The sequence below is a fragment of the Lacerta agilis genome, chromosome 5 (assembly GCF_009819535.1).
Source record: "Lacerta agilis isolate rLacAgi1 chromosome 5, rLacAgi1.pri, whole genome shotgun sequence".
Taxonomy (NCBI): Eukaryota; Metazoa; Chordata; class Lepidosauria; order Squamata; family Lacertidae; genus Lacerta; species Lacerta agilis.
Genome location: NC_046316.1, coordinates 8,249,829 through 8,273,708, shown reverse-complemented (window position 1 = coordinate 8,273,708; position 23,880 = coordinate 8,249,829). Strand labels below are relative to the sequence as shown.

The window sequence follows — 23,880 nt, the reverse complement described above, 5'->3', positions numbered from 1 at the left end:
AGTTATGTTTATTTGACTTACAGCATACAAGGAAAGCTAGAAATTGCACATGGAAGCTTAAGCCCTTGCTCTGAGGCACAAATATGCCTTTGTAGACTTGGCTTACAGTTGTAGAGGACTCTTTACTTCCATATCTAATAAATGGTAGTAATTGATTGTGACTAGTCTCTCTGCAAAGACTGTGGTGCAGTTACCGGTACATACTTTTCCAGACAGCTATCTGTCATATTCCAACTGTCCAGTATAGGAATGTGTCTAATTGTGCAAGCAGAAACAGACTTTCTTACACACTTACACACACACACACACACACACACACACAAACACACCCCTTTCATTTCCTACACTGGATCAAGCCCCTGAGCTGCTGTGTTACTCATGAACAAACGACCACCCACACTTTTACAAAACATACGGTTTTTTTAGTGAGAGAGATGAAGGTTTATGGGAAGAGGATGTCTGGAGACTTTTATATAACAGTAACTTAAGACAAAAAGTAAGGCGCGTTTTAACACTAGATTCAGAAGGCGTTCTTTCCTGCTCTCTTTTAAACATTTTAACTTTTACCTGGTGATGACAGAAAGGCAATTCACCTATAACAGTTATCAAAGTTTCTCCTAGTTTAACTAATTACAGGGTCAGTTACAGGTAGGTAGCCGTGTTGGTCTGCCATAGTCAAAACAACATAAAATAAAAAATCCCTTCCAGTAGCACCTTAGAGACCAACTAAGTTTGTTCTTGGTATGAGCTTTCGTGTGTATCTGAAGAATTGTGCATGCACACGAAAGCTCATACCAAGAACAAACTTAGTTGGTCTCTAAGGTGCTACTGGAAGGAATTTTTTTTTAATTTTGTTTTAATTATAGGGTCGACATTAAACTCCAGTGCTGAGTACATTACTTTTTCCAAACTAGCTGAGAAGAATATATATCGAGAGGTAACAGCTTCTGGCAAATAAATTAGAAAATAGAACTCTGAGGGACATAATTCTTTTATAGGATTTTAAAAACATATATATATTTCGTAGGAAAAGTTTTAACTCAGAAGTATAAAAAATCCTTTCAAACCAAAAGCAAAAACAGTCAAATTCTCCTTTATTAGGCACCACTGACAAGCAAAGCATCCATGTATGACAGAATGCAAATAATTTAAATTGTGCATGGTTATGGGGAATACGGCAAATGTCTTTTTTTAAGGTCGCCTGTTCTGTAATCAGTGGGCAATGTGAAAAAGCCAACACAACATTTCCAAAGACGTCACCAGATTTTATTTTACATGGACACACACAGAAGCCAGGCTGAGAAAGCATTTTACGGCTAAGGAGGCCTCAGTCAAATTCCTAGTGCAAGAACCTGATCGGAAACCAGAGAGGTCAACACTGCTGCACACTTGCAGGTTCCCAAACTTTGAGACCCTCGCAGAGCTCTGCTGAGAAGAGAAATAATAAGATGCAAAGTCACTTTGTTTAGGCACAATCCGTGAGCAGTGCATTTAGGCACTATAGGAAGCATTAATCATAGGAAACTGTAATTTTTGTTATCAGTCCAACACTAATCAAAAGGGAAACCTGTCACTAGCACTGACCTGTGAAACGTCCCAATTATACTCTTTGGAAATGACAGGAGCACTTAACTTCCTCACTGAGTAAATGACGACAATCAATCACGTTTGAATAACAATGAGCCACGGAGCTGAAAATTATTTTTTGTATAGAATCTACCCAGGAATTTATGAAAGGTGAAAAGCAACCCAAGGTTTTAGGGCCATTATAGCTTTCAGCTAGTGCAGTGCATATCAAACACTAAACAGAATTTATGTGTTTTAATTTTCTAAAAGGTAGATGTGGACTTGGTGCTACAATGCATAACATATAATGCCAGGTTTTAAATATGAGGGTCATTTTCATAAAATATTATGCTTATTGTCTGCACCCTTGAATTCACTGAGGAATTTATTAAATTCATATTTCCTCTTAAAAAATATTTAACTGCTTAGCTAACTATGAGAAATTAAGCCTCAGCTCCTAGATAGGAAAAGATTCGTTCTTGTATCATTTTTAAACAAGTCACATTTTTCTTCATTTGTAAGTAAGCAAAGTGCTTAAAAGAGGCATGTAAAAGGAGGTAGTAATGAACAAAGCTACGTTACTATTTCAGTCTGCAGTATCAAGTTCCCTTTCTTTCCATAAAAATCTGCTTATTGATGCAAAATCCTGTACCGTGTAGCCAGAAAAAAAACCCTATGCCTAGGATTCCACCCCTGAGCAGCAGGTTTGTGCCAACAAACACTCATAGGGCTTCAGTTTCCCTCTGCTAACTCACTGTACTTCAGCCAGCTCAGCACTCCAGTTCTGACTCTCTCCACCGAAAGCACACACTTGGCAGCCACCCTTGAGGGCCAGTAAATCCTTAGCAATAGTTCCTTAAAAAGACCCCCAAATCCATTAAGAAGCACGAAGTAATGAAGTAAGTAAAGCTCACACTCCATCCAGCTAAGATGAACAAGCAGGATTTAGCTGGTGCATCCCTTGCAGTACAAACATGGCTGAAGCTCATCCAATGCACATCAGAATCCACATCCGGGTGTCAATTCTGCCAATCCACACAGCATTCTTTTCAAGAGGAAGTGAACCCCCACCTTGGGGCAACTAGTTAACACACAAATGCCTTTTTAAGAGCAACTATTGTGGAGCACTGGGACAGTCACTTTAAAATGCCCTTTTTGCACATTTATTCGCAAATATAAACCAATCAAAATGATGGTTCAGGTAACACTCATTTAGTTTCAAACCAAAAAAAATCCTTCCAGTAGCACCTTAGAGACCAACTAAGTTTGTTCTTGGTATGAGCTTTCGTGTGCATGCACACTTCTTCAGATACTTAGTTTCAAACCATTGTGCTTGCTAGTATAAGGTTCAATTTGGCCACTTGCATTTTTCAACTTTTACAACAACTCTGTGCGCACATGCACACATACATACACACACACCCCTCCTGAGGGTGGAAAGCAAATCACAACTCATAGAGACTAAACTGGCTGTTCTCGTCACATTACTGTGTGAACAAAAGAAACGGGGTATCCAACAAAGTAGTTCAGTTACTGCATGGACTTCTGGCCGTGCAACGGAACTTTCCCTCCCTTTCCTCCAACTCGCCCCAGGTGTGTCCTGGGGTTTTCCCCAACCTCCCAAAACAGATTTGGAGAGGGTCTGGTGGCAGGTGGTAGAAGAGAGAGAAATTTCCATGGCACAGTCAGAACTCCTTGCACTAATGGAACTGCTTCATCGAATACCCTTTAGAATTTTTAGTGGAGAGCTATTTAAATATAAAATACATTTCCCCTATATATTTCCCCTACATTTCCCCTATATACCATAGCTTTATAGTTAAAGCTATGGTTTTCCCAATAGTAATGTACGGAAGTGAGAGCTGGACCATCAAGAAGGCTGGTCGCCGAAGAATTGATGCTTTTGAATTATGGTGCTGGAGGAGACTCTTGAGAGTCCCATGGACTGCAAGAAGATCAAACCTATCCATTCTCAAAGAAATCAGCCCTGAGTGCTCACTAGAAGGACAGATCCTGAAGTTGAGGCTCCAGTACTTTGGCCACCTCATGAGAAGAGAAGACTCCCTAGAAAAGACCCTGATGTTGGGAAAGATGGAGGGCACAAGGAGAAGGGGACGACAGAGGATGAGATGGTTGGACAGTGTTCTCGAAGCTACTAACACGAGTTTGGCCAAACTGCGAGAGGCAGTGAAGGATAGGCGTGCCTGGCGTGCTCTGGTCCATGGGGTCACGAAGAGTCGGACACGACTGAACGACTGAACAACAACAACAATATATTTAAGCAACGTTTCTTTTCAAATATCCACAACCTAGCTCAAACTTTACTGTTTTTTGTTAATCAAGCTTCGGGGTGTTTTTTTTTTAGCCCACCAACTTATTATTGTATCCTCCTTTGGAATCTTGTAATATTTCCCCCAAATGTTAAATATAATCTTATTATGTGTTCTTGCCACTGTGTAACCAGGCACTTCCTACAATCCTTTCCTGTGATCTTCCCCCAGGATCCATGGCATCTGGTGCTACTGTGGGGCATGGTTTTCTCCCCATCCTCCCTTTCAAAGATACTGTGGATGCACAATATTGCCGTTTTACAAACAGCAGTTAGCTGAACTACAATGTTTTACTTTGCTTCAGAAGGTGTCTCCGATGCCACAATTTTCCAATGTGGGTTCATGCCACAATAACTGCACACTGCTCAGAAGTAAGCCACACTGAATTCAATGGGGAGTGCTCCTAAGTATGTAAAAGATTGCAGCCTGAATTGGTTAGTCTTAATGGCGCTACACAAGATGGTTAACAAGGGGCCTAATAAATTTCCAGACTTATGGGGGCAATATTATGCCCCTTCCCTAGCTTATTAACTTTTTCCATAATGTGAAATAAAGTGGAGAGGGATTAAGTAGACTAGAACCTGGAACACCACGATTAAAATCAGCTATGCCCCCAAGCACAGCTGAAACCAACCACCCCCTGATGGCAAACAGTGTCTCTCTCCCTTCCTAGTTCTTCCTCCGAAAACAGCTCCCTCTTGAAGGGACTGGGGCGAGAGGGTGGAGCCTATGAGCAATCTTTTGATCAATGTGCAGTGGCCATATTGCCAGAGATACTGCATTTCTATACTGTATCCACTTTTCTTTCTACTGCAATTAACTGTGCTTCTGGAGCAGACTCTTGAAAAAAAATTGTATTATACAAGCAAAAGCAATGGCCAAGAATTCACAGATGTGGTGGGGTGCATGTGTATATAACAAGAAGCTACAGCTAATTGTTCACTGCATCTGGGATCATTAACATTTTGTTGCAAGATTTGTTGTTCTGCCTTTCTGAACACTTCTCATTCCTTTCCCCCAGCTCAAGAAATCTCTTTCTTTCAGGTATGGCTATATGGCAGGCTTGGTTTTCCTTCCTCTAACATGATGTAAGGCCTCCTCAGATAAGTGAACTCTAAACTTCATTTGTCTTTCAGCAGGCTTGATGACTATGCATTTAAAAACCCATTTTATCTTATAAACTAAAAATTAAATGTACTCAGCTGTGATGGTCATCATTGCATCTGCTATTTATATGCTAATACCCTCACTGGAAGATCTTGCAAATTATTCCACCTACCAATATTTCATGTGCATCTACTCACAGTCAACTAAATATTTTTTTTTTCCAAGAGGAGAGGGGAATTTTTTTTTTTTGCCAAGGAATTAATACTTACTGCAGTGGAACCAATTTATATGGGCAACTTTATGTGAATGCATTTTGAATTCAGCCATGATGTAAAATATAGTCAAGTCATCTTAAATGAAGGAAAACTACAATTTGTGTAACCAAATCACGTAGTGTTCATTAGCAGAGTATAAAATCCTTTCGAAATGACTGACAATATAGGGCAAAACAAGGTACCTTACTGGAAATGAGATTTTTACAACTTCTACACCTGTTAAATCATAAATGTAAATGTCACATTAACCAATCTGTAAACAATTTGGTTTTCTCTTTCTTAAAACTGCAGTAAAACACTGGGCTAGGAATTCACTGTGAATTCGGAATACTGCTTATTGTATTTGTATGCTGTTCTTCTTGTACAAAATCCAAAGACTGCTCTCTTAAAGAGCTGTTTATCTGCACAGGCAACCCCCAATTTGCACCTGGGTTGCATTCTGGGTCATCGCACACAATAGCGAAACACCCATAAGCCGGTTCCATCTCCTTTTCCGGCCACTTCCAAGTTGCTGCGATGAACACGTGAGCAGTCGTGCATCAACTGGAGTTGCATATATCTGTTGTTGCCTGTAGTATATATCAACAGTGTATGGAGAAGGGTGCTGTTGGTGGCAGAACTTCCAGGTCAGCTTTATGGTACTAGAGTTTGTTCCTCTTTTGATGGGCAATCAGTGTCTGACCATTATTTCCCTTTCTCCTTCCCTTTCCTTCCCTATTAAGCCCTACAAGTAGCTCCAAGTTTGTCCAACAAGATCCTGTTGGGAACAATTTTATTGCTTTCTGAGAAATAGGAGTATTGTATGCACTACCTTGCTTAAACACAAAGCACTAGAAAGTATTGTTACACCTACTCCTTTTTGCTATGAGTTAGTTCTATGGTGGGGTTCTAATTTTTATCAGATAAAAAAATTATCTTTCTTGATCATCCATGTAACCAGGAAAAATGAGGTTGTATCCAATTAAGTTCTACTCAAGAGTGGGCCAATGAAATAAATGAACCTAAATCAGCCATGCCCATTAATTTCACTAGGTCTATTTTGAGTAGGACTAGCATGGAAGACCGGGCACAATCCAGCAAAAAGTGACTCACCTATACACATGTTGAGATGAGCAAGATGTTTAAGCAATATCCTGAAATTTTGTTTCGCACAAATGTTGCTTCGCCTAATTATTTCCCTAGGCATGTTATGTTGCATAAGTGTTTTGATATGGCAAGCTTTAATTACAAGCAATATCGTTTAAGTCAGAAAGAGAAAACTGCCCAGAACTGGAATGCAAGCAACTTTGGTTAATGTGAAACAGGCAAGAGGCTGGTTTTCAGATCTGAGCTGGAAGGAGAACGGGGTTGTTGTGACCTCTATAATGTAGTTTTAAATTATTCCCAGTCAACCCCTGCCATTCACTCCTATGAGAAAAAGTATACCAGTTGAGGACACCACTATAATAGGCAAGATCTCTCCCCTCATCTCTAACAGGGAAAGAAGAGTGGTCTCTACTGAGAACATACCTGGACTCTTTCTTTAATCTATCCATCACAGAGACAAGCATCTTGCTAATTTTCTTTAAAAGTAGGCAGCAGTGGGAATCATCTGCTGTAAAAGACAGCTAGGGCTATGATCTGCACCCTGAATATTAGTTCCCTAAAATGGACCACGAAGTTGAGCAGTGTAATGGGGTACTATGCTGCTCACTAACTTCTCCCATCCACCCAACTTGATTCAGGTTGCCCAAGATGGCAACTCCTCCCTGGGCCAACACGCTCCTCACTGAAGAAAACCACCTGCAGTCAAAAGAAAAAGGAAGGGGGGGCAGTCAAAATGAACCTGTTTCCTTCACAGAGTGGAGGAGGAGCTTCTAGAGACTGTTAGGTAGAGAGAAACAGGTTTCAGCAGCAACCCAAGCAAGGGGGAAAGTCATCAGCCCCAGAAAGCTACGGACTGAGATGGCACCAAGATGCAAGTCTCCCTCCTTTCGGAAAGAGAGCGAGACCACAAGGCAAAAAGCCAGGGGGAGCAAGACTCTAACCTAGGAATGAAGTACAGTAACTTCCATTCCTCCCCCTCCCAAATAATAAAAAAATTGCTTTATTTTTCTTGCCTTTGCCTACCCTCTAGTGGACATTGCCACAGTAACTCCATGGTGTTTTTTTTTTTACAGCCAAGGCTTATTGTTTTGGATTAAACAGCCTTTGCCTGTCCCTTTTACCTGGAGAACGAGGGAAGACCACCCCTGGCTTGTTTTCCTCTTGCTGCATTATTAAATGCTGTGCACCACTGGCTTAAGAGTCAAACAAAGGCTAGCCCCTCTGGAGCCAGGAGCCCAGCAGAGCCCCACAGAGCTGTCTGCTCTGCTCTGGCCCTTCCTGCGACCTCTGACCCTTCAGAGGTAGCATGCCACAAGAAATTGCTGGAGAACGTAAGCAAAACCACATAACCAGTTCGTGGAAACAAAGCTTCAAGGCACACCTAGAACCATCCTCTACCACAAATGCTAATCCACCCACATGACCCAATTATTCACCAATGAAATACATGCTACAAGCAGACAAATAATTCTAGTTCACTGATACAACACAGCCAAATCACAGGCTTCAAAGGAAGGTACCCACACATACAGATAGCTTGCCAAGTGCTTAGACAAGCTTTGAAGACAGATGCTTCTTACGAACTACAAACCTGGGCAGAATGCCACCTTCATGCATCTATTTAGCTGTGCCACGCTTTCTTCCAAGGAAAAGCTTTTATGCTCAGAACATCTTATACCTCTTTCTAGTATGGATGTAGGCAAGTATTACTTACTAACCAAATACCCCTATGTGATTCAATGCAGCTACACTCTAGAGTCAGGGTGGCATAATGGTTAGAGTGTTGGACTAGGACCTGGGATTCCAGGGTTTGAATCCCCACTCAGCCATGAAACTCACCGGGTGAGCTTGGGCCATTCACTATCTCCTAGCCTAACCTACCTCACAGGATTGTTGTAGGGATAAAATGGGGAGGAGAACCACCTTGACAGACAAGGTGGTATATAAATGTAATTAATAACTAATAATAATAATAATAATAATTCCATAGCAATGATAAAAAGCCTGATCTGCAATTCAAAGAAAAAGGTGGCACCCCTTTTATCTACTAAACCAACAGCAACCAGTTTGGTCAAATGAACATTAATCGATACCTTGACCAGGGAAAAAGTTGCCATTTTCCCTAAATTTATACAGGTACTACATGTGTGAGTGGACACGGAGGAAAAATGTAAAACTATGCAGGTCTTTGCAGATCTTTCACATAACACAAAAACATAGTTTAATAAACTATACGTAATAAACCATGGGTGGAATTCAACACCCCGCTCTACTGAATGTTCCATCTGCATGCATATCAGCTTGCCAGACGAAACAAATCTTCTGCTTCTGCCAATTAGCAGATTAATATTCTACAGTCTTTTAAATGAGGCTGTGGGAATTTGGGGGGGGGGGGTCATTGCTCTGTTTAAATTATTTATTTTTTTGGTTGCATTTTATTCTGAGAACCACCCTGAGATCTTTCAATGAAGGGTGGTATACAAATTTAAATAACAACAACCATTATTATTCCAGGGGGCACAGTCAGCACACGGGGGGGGGGGGGGAGGAGCAGCTTCTGCATAAGGTTTTTTTTTTTTTTTGATGAACCCATCACATGTTTAACATTATGTGTACACCAGGTCAACTCCATGCGACAGCTTCTTATGTGTGCCTTCATTTGTAAACTATTCTTCAGCTCTTATTTACACAACTTATGGATTATCAGTGCTTTACAAGACAATTTTTGATTAAGAAGATTACTCTTAACAATATCCTTCACAAAACTAAAGCATAGGAAGAGAGATACTGCTATTTTTATTTTAAGCTACAAAAGCAGATTTCTTTTGTGTTTTTAAGCACTGGAAATGAATTAGATGGTAAGTAAGCGTAACTACCGAGAAATGTAGCACAGGTAAAAAAAACACTAGGCAGTTATGAGATATTTTGCATTTAACACTTTAGCCTTATGAAGATCTTTGGGAAAAGATTCATGCCATACATACAGATAAAAACATTAGTTAAGAACAGCTAATTTAAGGTACTGTCTACAAATGCATTTTCAATTTAAATAAGGTACTGTCTACAAGTGCATTTTCAATTTAAATATTGATGGAAGCTATAATATTCTATTCACCACAAACAAACACATTCAAATCATGTGGGCAGAAGAAGCTCCCAGCATGCTGGATGTGCTCCCTCTACTGGCCATCTGAAATAATGTTAGCTACATCTTGAACCTAAAAAATATTCAGATAGGAGTTGCATTGATTTCAACAGGATGTACTGCCAAATTAAGTGTGCTCTGAATCACAGCCTTAGAAAAAAGAAAGAGAAAAAATCCAGTTCCCAGAAAAATTAAAAGAGAGAAAAAAGAACAATGTAGCTTTGGGGTGGGGGAAGGATTCAAATATAATTTAAAACAACTTCAAAAATACAGCTCTCAACAAATGCTAATATTTATTTTCACTATAAGAGTATATGAATTCAAGTGCTATGCCAGTGTTCACATATGTCCAGATAGAAACTTGAAACCCAGTGCTGGCCTGACCTGATCATCCTTTGCAGAATCTTATTGTGTTTATAAGTCTAAGAGCATAGAGCCAACTGAATAATTTTTGGCAGGGCCAATTTAAAAAAGATAGGTAAGGTTCAATTCAGACATTTCAACAGATAATGGTTAAGAAAATTTAACCATGGCTTTTAGCATAGGGCCCAAATTGACAACCTATAATTATGAGCATCACCTCATCTGCCATGACATTTTACCGCCCAGAGTGCCTGGGGAGGCCCAGCCAGATGGACAGGGTATTATTATTATTATTATTATTATTATTATTATTATTATTATTATTATTATTATTATTATTTGTGAATCCTGAACTTAGTGTTCTGTTTACAACATATGGACTTGTCAACTGTGTTCTTAGAAAGATTTCTGTGACATCACTGTATGGGAAAGTGATGGCAAGAATGATCCACCATCACATGCATTCTGTTTTCACCACTGTCATAACTGCACCCCTTCATTCTGCAGTTTCTCTTTGCCAGTGAACAAATAGTAGTATTGCCGTGCATGTGAAGAGGGGTTCCTTAGTCGAATTCCCTTTTGCTGGAGACTCAAACGTCTGAACATTTTTTGGGGAGATCATAACTTCTTTCATAAGCCAGTGAGAAGCTTGCACTTTCTATGTTTTCTTAAGAGGCGTTCACACAGTACCTCTCTATGCGTATACCATACAGGTGTGGAGAGGGAAGTAGGACTGCAGCTGCTGGCCTGAAACCCACCCACCCACGTGTTCAAGATGTAAGCACATAGGCTCTCCTTTCCTACGTCCTGACTAATCTGTGTTACTCAGAAGTGACTTCAAATTTATTTTAGACATAGAGGACTAGGATCAAGCTCAATTGTATGTACAATGGCTGGCCGTAGCTCCCAAGTTAAAACAGTACAACGCATCATCAGAGATCTACAACCTCTCCTAGACAATGACAGTTCTCTTTCTCAAGCTCTGGGAGGAAGACCTTTCATCGCCTACAGACAGCCACCCAATCTTAAACAACTCCTCACCCACAGGACTTAACATGGACACTGGTACCAGAGCCTGCAATAAACCCAGATGCCAACTTTGCTGCCACATACACCCGGACAACACCATTACTGGCCCCAACAACATCAAACATACCATCTCAGGACTATTTAATTGCTCATCTTCTAACATTGTGTATGCCATCAAATGCCAACAGTGCCCTTCAGCTCTCTATACAGTGGTGCCCCGCTAGACGAATGCCTCGCTAGACGAAAAACTCGCTAGACGAAGGCATTCGTCTAGCGGAAGGCTGCCCCGCAAGACAAATTTGTCAATTGGGCTGCCTCGCAAGACGGATTTTTTTTTCGTCTAGCGAAAACCGCTATTTGCATTGGTGCTTCGCTAGACGAAAAAATCGCTAGACGAAAATACTCGCAGAATGAATTATTTTCGTCTAGCGAGGCACCACTGTATTGGACAAACAGGCCAAACCCTACACCAAAGGATAAATGGACATAAATCTGATATCAGGAATCACAAGACAAAGAAACCAGTAGGAGAACACTTCAGTCTCCTAGTACATTCTATAGAAGATCTCAAAGTAGCTGTCTTACTACAAAGGAATTTCAAAAATAGACTGGAAAGAGAAGTTGCTGAATTGCAACTAATTACCAAACTTAAAACCATGGAGAGACCTGGTCTGAACAAAGACGTTGAATTCTTACCTCATTATACATGACAAAGCTATCTTTAGCCATCTCACCCCTTGCCTTTTCCTGTAAGACCAATTGCAGTTGTTAACAGTCGTCAACAGGTTTTCCACACCTATCAGCCAATCACACATTCCCACCACCCTTCTGAATAATACCCCTCCTCACTCTCTCACTATATATAAGGGTCTGGTGACTTCTGTTTCTGAAGAAGTGTGCATGCACACAAAAGCTCATACCAAGAACAAACTTAGTTGGTCTCTAAGGTGCTATTGGAAGGATTTTTTATTTTTTATTTTGTTTTGACTATGGCACTTGGCAGACCAACACGGCTACCTACCTGTAACTGACCGTAGCCCTCTTTAGGCATTGTGGCCCCTCATATAATGACAGGTAGAGTGTGGGTACAAAAATGTGGAAGCAAAAGTAGAAGTTATTAAAACGTAGTTTTAATAATCATGGAACATTATTCTTTAAGAGTTCACACTACGGGAAAACCTCTACAAAAAAACTAACTATACTGTGTGTTGACTAGGACTAATGATGTGTGAAAGTACCCAATACAGGAGCTTTAGGGGACAAGTGAAATCAGTTACCCCAAGAAAAGCAATTTTGATAACAAGATGAGACCACTTTGATTTTTCTACAGCAATCTGTCACCCCATCTCAGTTACCACTGTGTTCAGTATATATTGCGTTAAAAGCTTAATTACTGCACTACTACTGTGCATGAATGCTTCATTCATACAATTTAGCAAAACCAATAAGGAAAAATCTTATGCTCTGCTATTTAAAGACATGGCAAACTATGAAGCTCAGAGAGAAATCTAGATAATGAATACAAAGCAGGTTCAAAGATATTAAGTTTTATGAAAAGTTTAAAGAGATTTAAAAAAACGATTTGCATGTTAAATTTATAATCCCACATTTTATTGCAGCGTGATTCTGGGATGAGTTACAAACAGTTCAAGACAGTGAAAGATCGTGGTCTCTGGAAAGGACCCCCCGCATAACCAAGGTATATATATACAAGACTACATATTGTGACATTAATTTCTAAATTCAGGTCACGTATTCCTCAAACTATACCAGAAATATTTAACTTAACTCACCATTGTCATCTTCCTGTCTTTAAAGCCAATATTCATTTCCTTACATTTCTCTGTGGCACGCTCCAATTTGTTTTTAAGATCAATGGCTTGTCTTAGATGTTCATCATTTATTCCAGCCCTTGTGAACAACTATAAAATAAAAACTGCAACATTAGCTGACTTGGCATTCACATACATGCCAAGATTTCATGCACATTTGGCATGCCACGGGAATTTGTAATACAGATAACTTGCAACTTATGCACATTTAATTTGTGTGCATTCAGCTTCACACACCGCTGGTTAATAAAAAGTAAAGGTAGCCGCCGCCGCCAAGCTCATATTAGGGAAATACATTTATTAGATGAGATGGTAAATAATGTGGGGGGTAGGATCTGGTTGCTTATAATGTCGTGAACTTAGATGAAGGTATTGATGGGATGCTCATCAAATGTGCAGATGACTCCTAACTAGGAGGGGTAGTTAATGCTGCAGAAGGCTGAACCGGGATTCAAGATGACCCTAAATGATTGGAGAACTGGGCCCAAACTAACAAAATGAATTTCAATAGGGACAAATGTAAGGTTCTACACTTAGGCAGGAAGAACCAGCTGCAGAAATATAGGATGGGGGACACCTAGTTTGCCAGTAGTAAACGTGAAAAGGATCTAGGGGTCTTAATAGATCACAAGCTGAACATAAGTCAACAGTGTGATGCAACAGTGGGAAACCTAATGTTATTCTAGGCTGCATCAACAGAAGTCTAGTGTCCAGGTCAAGGGAAGTAATAGTGCCACTCTATTCTGCTTTGGTCAAACCACACCTGGAGTCCTGTGTCCAGTTCTGGGCACCACAATTCAAGAAGGATATTGACAAGTTTGACATGTGCAGAAGAGAGTGATCAAGATGATAAAGGGTCTGGAAACTAAATCTTATGAGGAACGGCTGAGGAAGTTGCTGCAGAAGAGAAGATTGAGATGTAATATAACAGCCACCTTCAAGTATCTAACGTGCTGCAGATGAAAAAAGCTTGTTTTCTCCTGTTCCGGAGGGTACGACCCAAACCAATGTTTTCAAGTTACAAGAAATGAGATTCCAGTTAAACATCAGGAAGTACTTTATGACAGTAAGAGCTGTTCACCAATGGAACAGACTCCCACAAGAGGTTGTGGACTCTCCTTCATTGGAGGTTTTTTATGCAGAGGTTAGATGGCCTTAATGGGATGCGGGTAGCGCTGTGGTGTAAACTACAGAGCCTAGGGCTTGCCAATCAGAAGGCTGGCGGTTCAAATCCCCATGTCGGGGTTAGCTCCCATTGTTCGGTCCCAGCTCCTGCCCATCTAGCAGTTCAAAAGCACCCCAAAAAGTGCAAGTAGATGCATAGGTACCGCTCCGGTGGGAAGGTAAACGGTGTTTCTGTGTGCTGCTCTGGTTTGCCAGAACATGCTGGCCACATGACCCAGAAGCTGTCTGCAGACAAACACTCCCTCGGCCTATAGTGCAAGATGAGCGCACAACCCCAGAGTCGTCCGCGACTGGACCTAACAGTCAGGGGTACCTTTACCTTTACCTTTAGATGGCCATATGTCATCCGTGATCTAGTTGGGATTCCTATATTTCAGGGGGTTGGACTAAATGACCTTTGAGGTCTCTTCCAACTCTGCTGTTCTGATTCTATGAAATGCCAGTCCTCGAACAGCGATTTCCAAAGCAGAAGTATTCTGACATTAAGAATTTCCAGAAAGAAAAGGCTTACCTAAGATTAACTATATTACAAGCATCCTGGAAACCACCCAAACCCTATTCTCTTCAATCAAAACACAACAGAGTAGATGCCAAGTAAACTCTGTTTTACCACCAGTGCTTACTTTTCCTAATCCAAAAGAACAATGACTGGCTAGATTTTCCTGCTGCAACTGATTAAGATCCTAGTACCAAGGATTACAATAAATGTCAATTTTCTGCCTTTACTAGCATTACTGTACTTGTCAGTGAAGCTATAATGCTGACTGCACCATTAAGCAAGCACACACAGAGAATCTTCTCTCCACTAGGTTAACTTTTTGAATAGAAATTTATGAAAGCTTTTTAAAGCGTGAGATTATGAAAGTTTTGGTTGAAATCAGAGGAGATGGAGATAAAGGAATGTGTGACACCTCCCTCAAATACTGAACACAGCTCAGAAATAGAACATCAGTATAAGTTTGCAAGGCTCCAAGTTCACAAAATACAATGCTAAATGTGCTTTCAATTCAAGAATGCTGAAGTTAGTGCAGAGCCCAGGGGAACTAAAATACCACACGAGCATATTAGCATTTTGACACACAGAGAATAAACAAAAGACAGAATTTATTTTTTATTCTCAATGGAAAAGCTTTTCCTCACCTGAATCCAAGACTGTACAGAAGGCATGAATTTGTTTCTGATGAGCTTATAAGCGTCCATAGCGTTATTTATTATAGCTGTATTGTCTTCATTCTCCTGCAATTTCACATCTAGCAGGGGCGAAACAGACAAGGAGCAAATGCATATCAGATTCACAAAATGTTTTGGTACGGTATTAATTTATTTACTTATTTATTTATTACATTTATATCTCACCTAAAAGCAATGGGATATTTCTCCATACAATATCTCCTAACACCAATCTGGTTTTATAATTCAGTGGTTGCAATCACAAGAGTGTGGTGAGTAACTAGACACTTAAATAACTATTAGTAATACTAATACATCACCTTCAACACATTTCTCAAGGCAACGTACAAAGAACAGTAAACAACAACAAAAAACAAAGAAAATAGCAGCAGATATTTTTTTAAAAACAATACGATGTAGACACCCATGACAGAGCCCTATTCTGCTATGACTAGACACTTGAAATAAGGAAGATACTGAAAAACAGTAGAAAAAAGGCCGGATGATCTCTTGATAGTCTTAATTTTAAATCTGTGACTTCCAACCTTTTTTTCAAGCCCTGCTCGCAAAAATCAACAGTCAAAGGAAAGCAGGCCAGGAGAAATATCTTTTCCAGCCAGGAACTGCAACATACTTATAACACATTCTAAATACTTGGTTATTAGCTGACCAATGAAGATGACCATTTAACCTGTAATTAAAAGCAGTGTATTGTAATTAATGATTACGTTCAACAGAATCCCAATACCTGTGGCTATTTCAAGATTGAGGCTGTATTTATGAGATCCAAGACCATGGCTCCGAACAAAGGTGGCATAATCATCTTCTCCACTGGCAGCAGCAGAAGTCAATGCAGAACTTAAAGAGTCTTCCATGCCTCCATTCTCCTCCATTTCGCTATTCAAGTCTTTCTTGTTACCAGCTTTTGGAACCAGAGAGATGGAAGGAAGGTCCTTGCTGCAGCAAGGCTGCTCATTATCGTCAAGTAATTGTGCCTGGTGAGCTGCCCTCTCCACAGAAGAGCAGGGAACAGTTTTGTCCAGTTCAGCCGTCCTCCAATTGACTGTTTCAGTGTCATTTGCCATGAAGTCAAAGGGATCCGGCATCAGAAGCTGAAAACAATTCTCCATCTCAGTCAGCACAGCTTTGATTTCTTGTGACATATCTGTCAAGTGGTGGTAGTTTTAAAATACTGCCATAAAAATACAGAAATATCACATACACTAAAATAAGTTTAAGATTCGGGTAGGTAGCCGTGTTGGTCTGACGCAGTCGAAATATATAAAAAAATATAAAAAATTGTCCAGTAGCACCTTAGAGACCAACTAAGTTTGTTCTTGGTATAAGCTTTCGTGTGCATGCACACTTCTTCAGATTGCACACGAAAGCTTATACCAAGAACAAACTTAGTTGGTCTCTAAGGTGCTACTGGACAATTTTTTTAAATTTTCATATATATATATATTAAAGTAAGTTTGTTCCTACAGAAAAAGTTCCCCATCACTGCAGAGATGGCCAATTAATTTCTGTATACTGCTAAAATTAGCACAAATCTACCGTCTGCTTTCTTTCACACGTACAAATGACAGCCCTGTTTGTGCGTATTCAATATGTGAGCAACTGTGTATACACACATCACGCCAAACCCAGAAGTGACCCGGAAACGTTATAAATACGTCACTAAAAGGGTGGAATGGGGTGGAGTGAAGCAGGGGGCAGGGTGTTTGAAGGCTTTTTCAATGGGTTTCAATTATTCGCAATTTCACCGATGCTCGCAATGCCTTGGAACCCCTGTATTCCAAAACCTGCAGAAAGCCAATTTTTTTCTTGCCTTTTCTTTGTTAAAAAAAAAAAGCAAATGGTATCAGGACTTACTGATGTCCTAGAAAGGCGAAGAAGTTACTACAGCCACATTACCTCCTTGCAGTGAGACAGGTGATGTGGAAGAGAGAAGCTGTCTGGCTATCACTTCCTGCTAGGAGAACATATCAATAGTTCCCTGGCTTCGGTGGAATGAAGAACCATTCACACTTTGTGGTGCTTTTTCTGACAGAGGAGGATGGAATGGGCTCGGCTTTTGGAATCATAGCAAGAAATATTCCCGAACTTTGCTTCTGAAATTTCCAAAAGTTATTTTGGGACAGAGTTTAGTCTACTTTTTGCCTATAAATTCTCTTTCATAACGATAGCACTATATAAATGTTTTCATATGTATTGTTTTTTTATCTTGTATTTTTATTATGTGAACTGCCCTGAGATCTACGGATGAAGGGTGATATACCAATTTAATACATAATAACAATATAAATAAATAACTACTTTCATTATTAAAATTAGAAGTACAGTCGAACCTCGGAAGTCGAACGCTTTGCAAGATGAACGTTTTGGCTCCCAAACACCGCAAACCCGGAAGTGATTGTTCCAGTTTGTGCTTCCTGCAGCCAATCGGAAGCCGCACCTTGGTTCCCGAACATTTTGGAAGTCAAACAGACTTCCAGAACAGATTGCGTTCGACTTCCGAGGTACGACTGTATTAACATCTTCAAATGAAATTACGATTAATGCACCACCCCACTCACCTGCCATTTCCCTCTCAGCTTTTTTGGCTTTTTCCTTGTAAATATTATCCAACCTTTTTTGTTTCTCTTCATCTCTCTTCCTTTCTGCTAGAGTTCTAGCATTTGTATCTTGAAAATCTACCTACAGAATCATAGAATGTATTTTATTATTTTTGCTGTTGCTGAAAACGTATCGTACATGTCAGACAAATTTTCTTTGGTGGTCAACATCTGAAAGTAACAGATTGCACAAAATATTATTTCAGATATTTCTAAAGCATCTGTTTTTGAACTAACAATAAAATCTTCTTCTCAGAAGCTTAGGGCAAATCTCACAGCAAGTCCTTACTAGAAGTAGCACAAGGTGATACTACCGGTAATACAGATTGCGGTCTATGTGCCTGGGAAGGCACACAGATTTTCTGAAGCCATTCTGGTTTAAGAATACTTACCTTTTTTGTTTCAAATACTTAAACGATGCAAACTTTCAGTAGAAACACACAACTGATGCAGGAAATTAATTTTTCAGTGTGACTGAATGGACGCTAGAACCTTAGCTCTGACTTGTACATATCTATATAATAAAGCAATGTAAATATACAGATCAGGAGTCGAGGGTCGTTACTCGTGGGAAGCACCACTACGTCCTGACAATCAGTCTATGTGCAACAGCACTTTAAAGTAATATAATATGGGTCTTTTGTCTACTTATTTATAAAGAACCATAATTTTTTGTTCACATTTAATATATTCACGTCTGCTAGCAATGAAATAAACATTTCCAACATTTTACTCATATAAAGCCACTAAGCATTCAATCACGAAAGTGAATATTTAAGTACCTTCTTATTCTGTTTTAGGAAATGGAATCCTAGTGAAAGTTTCTTGTAGGCCTCTCCATATTTCTCATGCCACTCTTGTACAGATTTAATGGCAGCTCTTTTTAGCTTTTGTGCCACTTCAACCGGTGGGGGGAGTGGCTGATCATAGTCTGTTTCCACTGTGAGCTCCAAGAACTCTTGGAAGTTCGAAATGATTAAAGTCCTAAACTGATGAGAACGGGTGAAGAGTTCATCCACAACTTGAAATGCTGACAGCCGTATCTCTGCGTGCTCTTGATTCAGCTGTGTCATCAGCAAGTGATAAACATGAGTAATATGCTCATCCGAGGACCTTTGGAAAAGTAACCAGCATGATTAGCAAGAAAGCAAATACAGTACCGTCAACTGCGAAGTTTGTTTTTTAAAAAGTAACACCCAGCACAAGAAGAAAACTAATTCTCCCCAATTGTTACTCCGCACTTAAATTACTTCTGAGCAAGCATGCACAGGATCGCACCCTGCCTCCCCCCCAAAAAAAATTATTAATATAAAGAACAGCGGACAGCCACCATGGAAACATTTGTTTTTAAAAGAAAGATTCCCAGATTTGCTTTTTAACAGATTCGTTTTTTAAAAAAGGTCCCCAAATTTGCTTTTTATAGCAGCTGGGATTCTTCATGCACAAAAACGGAAAGATGAATAAGTTCCCACCAAAGAAGGGCGGATAAGTAAAGAGAAGGACTATGTGGAATTGGCAAATTTAACAGCCAAAATAAGAGAACTCTGATGATGAAAACTCTTTATGAAAGAATGGAAGCCCTTTTTGGACCATTTAAATAAATATTACAATACGATGAATTGGATGGCAGGGTTTGAATTATAAGCAACAGAACTGGATGACAGATTGTTGCATTATTGTGATGACAATAAAAGACAAGGTGCAGTAAAGGGGAGGAATAAAACACACCATGGGAAAATGGGATGAGAAGTGGACAACAAGAAAATAAATGTATTGGAATGATGTGGATTTTTTGAAAATTTAATAAAAATATATCCAAAAAGGGAAAAAAAGAAGAGGAAGGAAAGGTTCTCAGATGAAGATGATGGACTTTGCAGAACTGGCGAAGCTGACAGGAAAAATCCAAAACCAGCATGATCAAGTATTCCAAAAGGACTGGAGTAAACTGTAATTAACAACTGTAAGAAATTAACATCACTAGCAGGGGTTGTCTGAAGATTTGTAATGAGGAGTTTTCTACCATTCCATATTTATTTAAATTTTGAGTTATTCTACAATGAGAGTGCAATTAGAATTGGACAAACGTACAAAACACAAGAATTATAAAGGTTAATTTTGAAAGCCATGAGTCGGGAGGGAAGGAAGAGCCAGGGGAGTAAAGTGGATAAAAATGATGTGAATGTATATTATCAAATGGAAAATAAATAAAAATTATATATATACATACATATATATATATAATAAAATACAATAAAAATAAAATAAAGGGTTCCCCCCCCCAACATTAAGAGGTCCCTACTTGCACATCTTCTTCAGCTCCTTAAGCTTCGCGGGGTCCAGGCGCGGCTCCCCCGAAGTCGTGAGCTCCTCCACCAGCTGAGGCAGCTTGCCGTCCATTTCTGAAGGGGAAACCCGGCTGTCCGAAGGGACGAGGAAGAAGAGGAGGAGAAGGGCGCCTTGCTAAGGAAACGAAGCCGCGGCTCTCCGCTGCCCGGGCGGGCGGGCGTCGCCGTCGCCTCGTCCGGAGGCCATTCCTCCCAAAGCCGCTTTCTGCTTCCCGAAGGGCGGCGGTGGGAGCGACGGGAGAACCCGGCTGGAAGAGCGCTCGGAAACGCAGGCCTCGGAAGGGGCCGGAAGGCCTCGGCCTCTCCCACCCGCCGAACCCGCCCCCTTCGCTCGCCTGCCCGGTTTGTCAGGCTGCTGGGGCGGATTCCGTGAGAGGAAGGCGGGGAGGAGTCCGGGCCGCTGCTGCGCCGGGAGGGGAAGGGAAGAAGGGAAGGGCTCCCCCCGCCTCCTGTCGATCTGCGGCGGCCTCAAAGCAGCCGGGCTTCTGGTAGCTCCTGGAGGGCGAGCGCCGTCAAGACTGGCTTCTTCCTCTGCCTTCTGGGCAGGCAGGCAGGCTGGCTTCACTTCAGCTTCGCACGGTTCGCCAGCTGCGGCTGTTGCCGGGCGGAGATAGTCGGGCAACTCGTGTCCCTTTATCGGTAACCTTGAGACTGGAGTACAGCCGCACGTTCTGTTTGGGCTGCCCTCGGTGCAGAAATTCCAATTCCAGGAAGTTGGAAGCTAAGGTTGATGCCCCCTAATCAATAATTCTGTTGCTAAGGCGGATGCCCCACAATCAATAATTCTGTTGCTAAGGCTGATGCCCCACAATCAATAATTCTGTTGCTAAGGCTGATGCCCCCCCCCAGTCAATAATTCTGCTGTTAAGGCTGATGCCCCACAGTCAATAATTCTGTTGCTAAGGCTGATGCCCCACAATCAATAATTCTGTTGCTAAGGCTGATGCCCCCCCCCCCAGTCAATAATTCTGCTGTTAAGGCTGATGCCCCACAGCCAATAATTCTGTTGCTAAGGCTGATGCCCCACAATCAATAATTCTGTTGCTAAGGCCGATGCCCCACAATCAATAATTCTGTTGCTAAGGCTGATGCCCCACAATCAATAATTCTGTTGCTAAGGCTGATGCCCCCTAGTCAATAATTCTGTTGTTAAGGCTGATGCCCCACAGTCAATAATTCTGCTGCTAAGGCTGATGCCCCCTAGTCAATAATTATGCAGTTAAGGCTGATGCCCCCTAGTCAATAATTATGCAGTTAAGGCTGATGCCCCACAATCAATAATTCTGTTGCTAAGGCTGATGCCCCACAATCAATAATTCTGTTGCTAAGGCTGATGCCCCCTAGTCAATAATTCTGCTGATGCCCCACAGTCAATAATTCTGTTGCTAAGGCTGATGCCCCACAATCAATAATTATGTTGCTAAGACTGATGCCCCACAATCAGCGGGATCGGATTTCTTTCCGCAGGGCCTGTAAGACAGAGTTGCTCCGCCTGGCCTTTGGCTTGGAATCAATTTGATCCCCTCCCCCCCCTTTCCTTTTTCAGTCTGTGATGGAACTCCTATTTGGGGACATCCCTGGCTTTTTTCTGGCCCTTGTAGGACCAGTCTGGATAGGTGAAGATTTGACGCTTTTTTGATTTTTGATTTGAGTTTCTACTGAAATGAGGCTGCACTTTAATGTTGTATTTTAATCTTGTTTTTAAGTTGTATTTTAATCAATTGTTTTTATACCTGGTGTTAGCTGCCCTGAGCCCGGTCTTGGCTGGGGAGGGCGGGGTATGAATAAAATTTTATTATTATTATTATTATTATTATTATTATTATTATTATTATTATTATTATTATTATTATTCAATAATTTTGCTGCTAAGGCTGATGCCCCACAATCAATAATTCTGTTGCTAAGGCTGATCCTTCACAATCAATAATGATGCAGGCCTTCCAAGTGTCCCTATTTTCCAGGGGCAGTCGCAGATTTGCAGAATCCATCCCGGTTTCTGATTTGATCCCGGAGTGTCCCGCTTTTCCTTAGGACGTCCCTATTTTCATCAGAGGAAGTTTGGAGGGTATGGTAGGGTGTCCCTATTTTCATTGGAGAAATGTTGGAGGGAACATGTATATTCATCAAGGAAATGTTGGAGGGTGTAAACTGTTGCGCAATGCCATAAATTGTGCTTGCTCTCAGCTTACTCTCCATGCTGCTCCCCTACTTTCCCTCAGTCCTTCAGGCCCAAATCCCAATGGGGATAATGGGGTGCCTGGACCAGCAATGATGCCTCACATTCTACTGGCCCTATATTGCTTTATCACATCATCACATCGCTAGAGAAATCCTCTTGTGTTGACTCATGCTTGTTTTTAGGATAGTTAAACCAGACTTCCTTGTCCTTGATGTTCTCCATTGTGTTAAGACTGTGGCTCCCATGCCAGCTGGGAATGGGATGGGGAGTGCTAATGACTTGGGATGTGGGGGTTGTAGACACGATTCCTAGCCCATTGTGATTGATGATGGTTCCAGAATTGAAAAACGTCAAAGCATGTTTTGAAAATAATAATCCTGTTGCACAATTTTGAAAAGCACCCTGTGCTCCTTTAGGAGGAAGGGTGGAATATAGATTTAAATAAATTTAAAGGGTACGTCTTGGCAGTTTAGGGTGGGGAGCATCCTGATTTTGAGCAGGAATTGGCTGCGGAATTATTTATATTTCAGTGCATATCAAAGGCCAGTGCTGCTTCCCCTTTAAACGATGCTCACCTGGATTTCAGTGGAATATAAAGCTGAGTTCACAAACCTTCATCCACATTTTTCCACTGCAAATTGGCACTGAGTGGACACAGCAAGGAAGAGCAACCTTGAACTGTCCATTCATCACTTTTTTTCAACTACAACACATGCCACCCAGCCTGTTTTATCCCCAACAAGCATCTCAGGTTCCAAAGTAACCACAGATGTCTTGCAGCATACCTGCTGGGGGAAATTTCAACATGTTAGTGAATGAGTATTGTCTCCTTAATCATGCCGCAATTCCAAACTCACAAGAAGAAACCTGAACTTTTAAGTCATTCAGTCTTACTCTGGTGCCACACAAAAACCTCCCCTGTGCTGCACCGGTATTAAAGATGGTGTATGGCTCCTGTCTCCCAGTTTAACCTACCCCAAATGCATGCAGTGGAAGTGAATAGCACAAACTATTCTGAGAAATAGCTGCTATAATACATGTTTAATACTTACATGGCACTGAGGTTAACAGCAGACCTTTAACTTGCAGTTTCTCCTTATGTTCTTGGTGCATGATTAATCTAAAATTCCTGACCCTTTAAGGCCAAGGAACACAATGTGCCTTCACTAAAATGCTTTAATACTTTAAAAAATAGCAAAAACTTCTAAAGGCAGAGTTAGGGAGCCCATAGATAGCTTTCCAGATATTTTTAGATACGTAACTCCCATGAACCCTGTGTCAGTCATCAGGGATAATGAGAGTTCTAACCCAGGAACAACTGGAGGGCAACAGGTTCCCTCACCTGAAAGTACTTTGTACATGGTCTTGCAAGCTTATGACAGAAGTAATGGTGATTAAAAATGGCCTATAATCTTCACAGATTCGTTCAAAAGCCCTGTTAGTCATTCAGTAGTCCTTCACTCGGGGGGGTGTCTGTAAAGCTGGGTGTTTTAAGAACAAGAATGCAGCCAACTGTTATCTCTCGATTTGCAGTTTGTTATAACAGATAAATCTAAAGAGATGCAGAGCAATTGAGCTAAGCCAGGCTGCAATGTAAGTGAAATTGTGGAATCTCGCCCCCTCTCACAGGCAGATGTACCGGTTATA

At 40.9% G+C, this 23,880-nt stretch overlaps 1 protein-coding gene across 2 annotated transcripts in view; it reads right to left on the bottom strand.

Annotated features, from left to right (window-relative positions):
- UVSSA (UV stimulated scaffold protein A) overlaps positions 1 to 20,161 on the bottom strand; it is a 49,504-nt gene extending 29,343 nt beyond the window's left edge. Inside the window, exons 1-6 of one of the 2 annotated variants that reach the window (XM_033148401.1) lie at positions 20,006 to 20,161; positions 18,489 to 18,819; positions 17,668 to 17,788; positions 15,837 to 16,253; positions 15,059 to 15,168; positions 12,695 to 12,823 (exon numbers count right to left, since the gene is read on the bottom strand). In XM_033148401.1, coding sequence (XP_033004292.1) covers positions 12,695 to 12,823; positions 15,059 to 15,168; positions 15,837 to 16,253; positions 17,668 to 17,788; positions 18,489 to 18,819; positions 20,006 to 20,103 — 1,206 coding nt within the window. In that variant the 5' untranslated portion in view covers positions 20,104 to 20,161. The remainder of the gene's footprint in view (positions 1 to 12,694; positions 12,824 to 15,058; positions 15,169 to 15,836; positions 16,254 to 17,667; positions 17,789 to 18,488; positions 18,820 to 20,005) is intronic. The other variant, XM_033148402.1, reaches the window with a different exon arrangement.
- Positions 20,162 to 23,880: the final 3,719 nt, after the last annotated feature.